The following is a 9094-nucleotide window of genomic DNA, read 5'->3' as shown; positions in this document are numbered from 1 at the left end:
GTGTATAATACCTGATTATACTTAAAATAATTATAAATTACATTTAGTCTTATCAGTTGGTATGTCAGTAACCTGAGACCTCTGCGCTAATGGAAACCGACATTGCGACACGATTCCTTGGGAGCGAAAAATATTCTTCAGTGGAAACAGTTGTCAATGAAACAGGCCAATGAAAACATGCACTTAAACCAGAAATCAGAAAGTTTTAAAAGCCAGAAAGTTAACTATGCCTTCAAAGAGAACATGGACATGTGCAATGGGTGTATTTCGAGTAACATTTTTGTTTGTTTATTTATGCTATTGTTTTACACAATTGCTTTGGCTGATCTTTCGGAACCCCGCACCAATGTGCAAATCTTAGTGCATAAATCGAAACCAAGTCATGGTATATTACTATCCCTTTACCTCTACTACAAATCCCACAATGCAACATTTGTAAATTATGGTCAAATGTGAATGGGACGGTCACTATAATTTTTGTGGACGAGAGAGCGCAGATTAGTTTTAAAAAAGTCAAACATCACAAACACACGTTGGTTTACTTACTCTATTAAGTGCTGTCAGGATATCAATCCCACTAGCACGTACATGCTCATGTATGAAAAACAATGTTTACATTTCTCTTAAAAAAACGGTTTACGACGCATTCGACGACGACCCCTTATACGTCTACTCAAACAGGAAGGAAGTGTTTCGCTCCAAACGAACAGCGCAGAAGAGGAAACCTGTCAGGTGATAGAGGGAATTGTTTATGTTGTTTGCTAACCAGTGCAAGCGGATTTGTTAGATTTATGTAGTGAATAACTCGATTGTTCAGTTAATTATGTTTTTTGGATAATCCTGTTGACGACGACAGCGTATCACATTTTCCCGTTGATGTGAAGCAGCTATCTCAGTTTGTAAGTTGCAAGCCATGCTAGCTGAAACGGCGAAATAACGTTACTGGATAGCATCTAGCTAGTTAACGTAATACCAGCCAGCAAGCAGCTATATATGTGGACACATAGAAGGTGGTTTTGATTGTTAGTCAGTTCTTTGCTAACCTTTTATTTAAAAATTATTTATTTATTTATTTATTTATTTATTTTTAAATGTCAACCTAGTTGCTGTCTCAGTACAGTTGCTAATCTGCTTTCCGTAGTGTATGATTAACGTTAACAGATACTGGTGTAAGCATGTTGTTTGTCAATTTGATTAATTTCAATAGCCCTATACACACCGCTAATGACGGTGGATTGAAGCAAAGAACGTATAGCGAGATGTAATCTCATTAGTTTACAGGCTGAAATCACTCCTTGTTGCAGAAACCGTGTCACTATACCTGTCACAAAAGCGTAACATAGCTCACGTTTAGTGTGTGACAGTCTTACGTGAATTCACCCGCTTATGTAATGCATTCATTGCTCGGAGAAAGTACGTCTGCCTGTCACGAGGCGGTTTTCTAGCTATCCAAACACATAGTAATCAGTTCCTAGATTATACCAATAATACCATATAATTCAGTAATTACGTACATGCGGAGGACAGCTGAATGCAAGCTTTGTGGTATCAAAGCTGTCACGGTTGAAATGTAATATTGGCACCCTGACAGAAAATGTAGACTTGTCAAGATTGTTTTGGAAAACAGTATTGCTGCAGAACTGGAACTGTGCAATAAATAAATAACTTCGAAGAAGTGGCGTTGCGTGTGACTGAGGCTGGTATTCCTAGGCAAACTGGACACAGTATGCAGGACGCCGTGACCGCGGCCGTGAGGTTTTCGCTGTACAGCAATGGCAGCGCGTTCCCCACCGCGATGGAGAACGTCTCCGTGTTACCTACCTGGGATCCAGACACAGAAACAAATGTAACCAAGCCAAACAAGTGTCTGCAAGTCCTCTATGAAGACATCAGCAACTCCAGGTATGGCTGTCTTTCATCACGCTTTGACTGAATAGCAATAAAGACAGTGTATTTATTAACACGGAACCGACATGTTTCTTGAATTCCAGTTATGCATTTTTTCGTGTTATGTTGCTGAGGAATCTTCTGGAAGTTTTTCAACCTCGAAGCTGGCCATTTCAGACAGATTGAGCTGATACATTACATTAAAATGTGTGACTTTTTATGTGTGTAAAATTAAACGGACACCAGTTATATAGGTTATAGTTCTAACACCACTCAAAACCCACGGTAGGCCTGTTAATCATTATTGATCACGCTCGTTTGCATACTGGTTTGCACAACCAGCGGTGAATCAAAATCCCCCAGTTAGTTTACTTTTGTTTTCATTTCCTATGTTCTGTGTTTAAGTTTCACCTTTGCAGAAAAGCATTATTCCCCTTAAAATGTACTTCCTGTTTGGGTTAGCTCTGTGGCGGACATGGGACAAATACTTTAACTTAAGACACTGGAAAAAAGCAAAAATTCTCCAGCAGCTCTGTGAATTTTCAACAAAACGTTCTACTAACCAGAACGTGCCGATCGTACTAAATAGCTCTGCTGTGAATATTGGTAGAAGCTATTGTTAGAACTGTCAGTAATCTGTCTGTAGGGTCAAAGTATTTGAAATAATCATTTGACCTAGGTCTGCCCTGTGGTATGTTGCAATAAATACATAGTTCACGATTGAAGCAGTCTGCGTGTCTTCTACATTTGTTCTTTTTCATGCAGCTTTGGTCCAGCTAAACTAAGCTAGTTAGGGACCATGTTTCTTTGCTTGTACTTGGTAAAACAAGGCCTTGACACTTCTGAAACTGGAACCATAAATAATTCCTCAAAAACCATGTACTTCACCATGTCTTTGGAAAGTACATACTGGCAACACGTAATAGCAATCCTTGATTTACATGACCACAATAACTTGAAACAAGCAGTAGCCTTTTAAAGCAGTGTTCTCATACAGTCTGAACTGTGGATGAAGGTACAGCAGGAACATACTTTGTATAAACTGGATCCTGTAGTCCAAGTTAATTGCAGTAATTTGTGCTAAAGGGGTTGAATATGGAACCCCTGTCTGCTGATGCTTTGTGGCCCATTTTGTTTGGCTACTCTCTGGGTTATTTTGATTGGCTGTTGTCGTCTGTGGCAGGGTGAGGTTCTGGGACCTATTGCTGCTGGTGCCCAATGTGGCATTCTTCATATTTCTGTTGTGGAAGCTGCCGTCCGCCAGAGCCAAGATCCGCCTGGTTTCCAGCCCCATCTTCATTACCTTCTATATACTGGTGAGCCGTGAACCGCAAAACATCCTGAGGCCACACGCTAGTCATTCTGTTCACAAGAGCTTATTTCTAACATATGTAAATACATTCCCACAGGTCTGTGTTGCTGTAAGTTGAAAGTAGTGGGGAAGTTTGTTTAGAATGGTATATTTGCACCTATTTTGCATAGCCACTTTAGTCAGTGGGTCAGTTATCGGTTACAGATTGCCTGTGTTAAGGTTAGATAGAGGCACAGTCCTCACCCCTATCATGTGATACAGACTCAGCCTCATCTCCAAGTGATACAGGCTCAGTTTCCCCCCCATCATGTGATATAGGGGTCTTTCCAATCGCTTACTTTACCTTCTTGCATCCTTCCCTCGTGTCCTTTTCTCGCTTCCTTAGCTCCACCCAACGGGGACGTGAGGGAAGGGTTGGAGGACAGCAGAATTGAGGAAAAGTGATTAGGCAAATTGAAGGTCTTTGCTCTTTCAAGCATCGATTTGAAGCGACTTCAGTTACAAATGGGCAGGTGTGGAGAGGTGGATCCGTAGGTAGATCATTTATACATCATGCATTCCAAAAATACTCCCAGAAAGGATGCGCTCATGTATCTACGCACAAGCATCATCCAGGAGCCTCCTAGTTCCTCATTCCTTCCGGGAGCTTTTAACGGGTTGGAATGTCCTTAAAGATGGTGGACCTCAATTGATTTCCAGGTCAGGCGAGGGCCGAGGCGATAAGAACAGATAAAATAAGCGATTGGAATGAAAGCACAGGTTCAGCCTCACCTCCATCATGTGATAGGTTCAGCTCAGGTATACGCTCAGTCTCACCTCCACCATTTCTTACAGGTGTTCGTTGTGGCAGCAGTCGGAATCACTCGTGCTATAGTGTCCATGACTGTCAGTGCCTCCAGTGCTGCTACCATTATTGACAAGGTGTGTACATGTGGATATAGATAATATCGGTGTAGAGACAGTCCAATGAACACCACCGCCCGTTTGGACTTGGAGTAAGCTTCTATCAATACCTTTACACACGGGACCTTTTTTGGGTACACTGTGTAATTTTCTTCAATATGTTTTTGTGCCTTTTGTACAATGTGCCAATGTCATAGCTGATTAATGAGTCCTACCAAAGCCAAGGATGTTAGCAATTCTTGTCAGTGATTTACAGTGAAGGTCAGGTGGCTTGCTTGAGCCACTGCCAAAATTGCCCCCACATCTGTGATAGACGGCAGCTGTTTTGCCCAAGAACTTCCACCTCACATCAGCTATGGTGAAGGAGGAGGGATTCGTTTTAATGATCTCTTTAACCTGGGTTATGATTACATGCCCCGACTGCATTGGCCAGGACACACAGAGGAACGCTGAACTTCTTTCTCATTCCTCTCTTTTCTTTCCTCCAGGTCCTGTGGGAGATCACTCGCTTCTTCCTCCTGACGATCGAGCTGAGCGTCATCATCCTGGGGCTGGCCTTCGGTGCGTGACCTTCTGCTTCCGACTCAAACCTCTCATCCCCGACTAAACCCCAGCTGCGATAAGAAACTAGATTTACCAGACCTTGCGTTTGGGTTTGTTCATTCCTTAAGCGTTCCGGTTTGCTTGAGCAGCGTGTTTTACGGTTCGTGCCTGTTAGCGCTGGTAGGACCGCAGCTCTGGGGACGGGTCGCGGCACGTTACCGGTACTGCCGCTGGTTTTGGCGCCGCCACTAGCGTCCCTCATGGCTGTGCTTGCTCTTTCTTTTTTCGCAGGGCACCTGGAGAGCAAGTCAAGCATCAAGCGCGTTTTAGCCATCACTGCAGTCTTGGCCCTGGTGTACTCCATCACACAGGTGATTTAGAAAACGATCGATATAATGAATCGATATTAAAGTCTTCCGCAGAGTACTGCGAATAAGGTACGAAACGGGTGCTGAAATTTTCTGTGCTTGGGGGCTTGACGTGAAATCTATTATTATTGCACTGCGGCTCTGAATTTGTAGTTGACTCCGTTAGGACTCAGTTAGGCTGTAGATATGAATGGGTTGTGACTCGGAGAAGCTGTAGATGTGACTCGGTGGTGTTTGTTTCCAGGGCACTCTGGAGATCCTGTATCCCGATCAGCACCTATCTGCAGAAGACTTCAACATCTATGGCCATGGGGGGCGCCACTTCTGGCTCGCCAGTTCCTGTTTTTTCTTTCTGGTAACTACAGAAGTGCTGTGCGCTCAGCAACACTGGAAAATTCCACCGCATGCCGCAAACACAAGAGCAGACAATACTAGCTGGATAATACTGCTGTAGACTATAGAGATGAGGATTTCTAGCCATGCACAAAAATAAGAAATATAGTCTGAACAATGGTGTACTGCTCCTGTGGAGCATTTTATTTGCACACGCACGTGAAAATGTCAGAATTCCCATTATGCTTAACCATGGCGAATGCCTTAGAATTATTTATGGAATTATTACCTGAACTCATTCCTATGTAATATGCATATCAATGTTTGTTTGATAGCTTCCTCATACTGATGCTATTATAGATGTATGTTGATTAAGAGCTAGGTATTAGAGAGAGTAAGACGTTGTGGGCACTAACATGTAGAGAGCAGGTGAGGAGTAAAAACTCTGATGTCTGTGTTCAATTTCCTTTCAGGTTTATTCTCTGATAGTGATCCTGCCCAAGACCCCTGTGAGAGAGAGGATATCCCTGCCATGTGAGCGATCACAACAGCCACAAACACGCTTACAGCGCCTTCCTTTCAACAAACCAACAGCTCTTTATAGTGAAAGGGGAACTCCCCTCATAGTGCTCACCACACAATAGCTGTGTCTAGCAGTAACAAGCACACGATTGGTCAGTCAGGCTGGGAGGGATTGCCCTGTTGAGAGAGCCAGCAGAACAATGGTGTTCACCGTCAGCAGTGGAGCGTGCACGCAACTTCCAGACCGGGGACCAATATTTCATTTGAAATCCGTTAACCCTTTTAACTATAATGTGAAATTCCTCCATGCTTGTAGATAATGCTTATCATCGTTTGGCAGGTTACAGTACATGACACGCCTATGTATTTGAATCTGGTACGTTCACCACCATGTTCCAGCTCTCAGGCCAGCCAATAAACGGCGGGTATAATTCGATGTCCGTTTGATTCCGCCCACACCCCCGGTGTATGTGAGCTCCGGGTAGCAGCTCGAAGAGAAATTCCTCCTCCTTACCTCTGCTCCCCCTTTCTTTTTTTTCCGTTTCCCGCCTTCCCGCGTTCGCCGCGCAGCCAAGAAGAGCTTCTACGTGTACGCGGCCATCCTGTCCGTGCTCAACCTGGTGCAGGGCGTGGGCAGCACCCTGCTGTGCGCGGGGATCATCGAGGGGCTCTGGTAAGGCCTCCCTTTTACGCGTCACGCACCCGCCCTTATCCACAGCGACCGACCAGCAGGTCTCAGGCAAACACTTCATCTGAAATGATTTTACAAAAGTAAAATGGCTCCAGATTACTGTTTATAGTAGTAAAAGTTATATTAATAGTAATTTAAAATGGCTCCAGATTACTCCAGTAATTTTAAAAGAAATGTGTATATTTTCATACGATTGTTTGTGTTAGCAACTAGCAATTGTTAACACTGTATGGAGGGAACATTTTGAGGGAACATTCAGGTTTGTTTTGTCTCTTCGCAGCTGCGTGGATGTGACCACATTCCTTTACTTCTCCGTGTTTGCGCCTTTGATCTATATCACATTCCTCAAAGGATTTTTCGGGTATGTAGAGAATGTGACCTGCCCCCTGACGTTTGTTTCTGCGAATGTCGGTTCCTGTCATTTGGCAGGATCTGAACCTCGCAAGTTTCATTTAGCAATGAGACACAAGTACAGGGTAGCAGTGCATGACTTTCATGGAAAATTGAAATTTTAGCACGCAGAGCCCTGATTCTAAAAGGGCAGTTCTTCTCCCGCCCACAGACTGCCTGCGGCTCTACGGAAAGGCTGCCTAAAACGTTTAAAAGTTAATGTGTGAAAGGGGGAAGAAAGGTGTGTTTGAGTTGAGCTGAGAGAACAAAGTGGGGACAGAGATTGTGTGTTTGCGAGTTAAAGGGGGACATTGAGTATGGTTTACTTTTTAATGGAAGATGAGCTCCAGTGTGGCTTCGGTACTCTGGCTATTTTCCGTACCTTCACAACAGGTAGTCCAGGGTCAGCTTAACATGTCACACACACACACCCAAGCATTGTGTGTAAAAATGGGCTTTACAGGTTTGGTGGTTAACGCTTGTGTCTGTTCGTCTGTCTGCAGCTCGGAGCCCAAGATCATGTTCTCCTACAAGTCCCAGATAGACGAGCCCGATGACACCGACGTGCACCTCCCCCCCACGTACGGCGTGGGCCGGAAGGAGCTGGAGTCGGGGTCCTACTCCAGCACGCAGATCGACGGGTCTGCTGCCTACCTGGACGACGTGGCGTCCGGGCCCTACACCGTGGGCAGCATCAACAGCATCGACAGCGACCGCTGGAGAGCCATCAATGCCTAGGGGGGCCATGGAGGCGAGGGGGGGGAAGGGGGGGGGGGCGGCGGGAGAGGGAGGGGAAGGGGCGGGGCTGTCTGACACGCTGACTCTCGGGAATTCGGAAGAGGGCCGAGCTTTCGTCATTTTGGCGGAGGGGCGAGCCCCGACCCGCCTCATTACGGACCAGACCGGTCCTGAGGTTCGTGCTTTTGCCCAATCAGCAGCTACAGTAAGCATCGCTTCCCTAAACATTTTGAAAACCTTAAAGCTTACAAATGTAAAAAAAAAATTAAAACGTACATACGTTCACACTCACTTCCTGGTGCTGAGTGCCTCCTGGCTTTTAGATTCATGACTTGGCATCGGTCTCTGGGCCTCGCCCCGTAGGCCAAACCGCTTCATCAGAAGACGGCCCCTAAACTGTGCCATTCGGTCCTGGCTCCGCTGTGCTTTCCTTTTCATTTAAAATGAATGCTGTATTCAGTGTGAAATACTGTTATAGTGTTAGGGAGTGTCAGTGTTGCCGAGTAACGGTATGGCTCAGTGTCTGTATTACATCAGGTCCTCCTGCGCGCGTCAGATCAGGCTCAGTAGGCCCCGCAGACAGTGGCTCCTCCCACCCGAGCCCGGCCGGCACGCTACTGGGCGTGCCCAGCGCACCACAGACTTCGAGGACAGCGGATTCACGTTCCCTGCTTTTTGTGAATTTTAGGTTAATTATTGTACGTCCATCTTATTTATTTTAGTAACAGCTCAGTTTTGTTTTGGACCATTTTGACCGGTTTTGAATGCCTTCACCTTTTTCATCCATCATTGTCAAACAACCATAAATGACACGTAAAGCACGTAATCTCTCCCAGGTCTGGCGCCAAACACACCGGGTGACCACAGCCATGGAGCCATGGTCTGAAGTACCAACTGCAGTAACAGAATCCCTGATTTACCATTAGATGGTACCATTAAGTGACTGCCCTGTTCTTCTTCACAGACGTCCATTAAATAATGAACCTTGTTGAATTTGATTAAATATTTTATTTTTTGGAAGCAGTTCATGGGTTGGTCTGTAGGTATTGGACACCAGTAGGGCCCTGTATTTTCATGTCTGTAAACCTTCATTGGTGAGAAATGGCAACCAAGCATAAGGAGTGTGGTGTAGTCCACAGACATTTCCATCTGGAAGCCTTCTTCAGATTTAAAAAGAAACGTCCGCCTCGTTCAGCAAAACAACCTTGATTCATAACTGAAGATCAGGTTATCCAAATGGTAATACTTAAATTTGGCTTCCCAAATATACAGAACGGAATTGACCCGACTTTAGAAAAAAGATCCCTGACTCTGGGTATCCTTACTGTAAGTTTTTAACCATCTGATACTAGGGGCTGAATTGGTGTTTGGCTTTTGGATTTCGAGCACATCATTTGAAACAGGGTG

At 44.9% G+C, this 9094-nt stretch overlaps 1 protein-coding gene across 2 annotated transcripts; it reads left to right on the top strand.

Annotated features, from left to right (window-relative positions):
* Nucleotides 1–583: 583 nt before the first annotated feature.
* On the top strand, nt 584–7707 carry tpra1 (transmembrane protein, adipocyte asscociated 1). 2 transcript variants are annotated; one of them, XM_035388307.1, is made up of 11 exons: nt 584–732; nt 1711–1902; nt 3071–3203; nt 4034–4120; nt 4591–4663; nt 4937–5016; nt 5258–5368; nt 5820–5880; nt 6439–6541; nt 6840–6920; nt 7453–7707. In XM_035388307.1, exons 1-11 carry the CDS (start codon nt 599–601, stop codon nt 7685–7687), a joined length of 1290 nt encoding a protein of 429 aa, XP_035244198.1. In that variant the 5' UTR covers nt 584–598; the 3' UTR covers nt 7688–7707. The 2 variants fall into 2 exon arrangements, with proteins under 2 accessions (XP_035244198.1, XP_035244199.1); XM_035388308.1 differs by having other exon boundaries at nt 695–899.
* The last annotated feature ends 1387 nt before the right edge of the window (nt 7708–9094 follow it).

Source organism: Anguilla anguilla, chromosome 13 (genome assembly GCF_013347855.1).
Source record: "Anguilla anguilla isolate fAngAng1 chromosome 13, fAngAng1.pri, whole genome shotgun sequence".
Taxonomy (NCBI): Eukaryota; Metazoa; Chordata; class Actinopteri; order Anguilliformes; family Anguillidae; genus Anguilla; species Anguilla anguilla.
The sequence above is the reverse complement of the archived record's forward strand: the minus strand, read 5'-3'. Positions and strand labels throughout refer to the sequence as shown.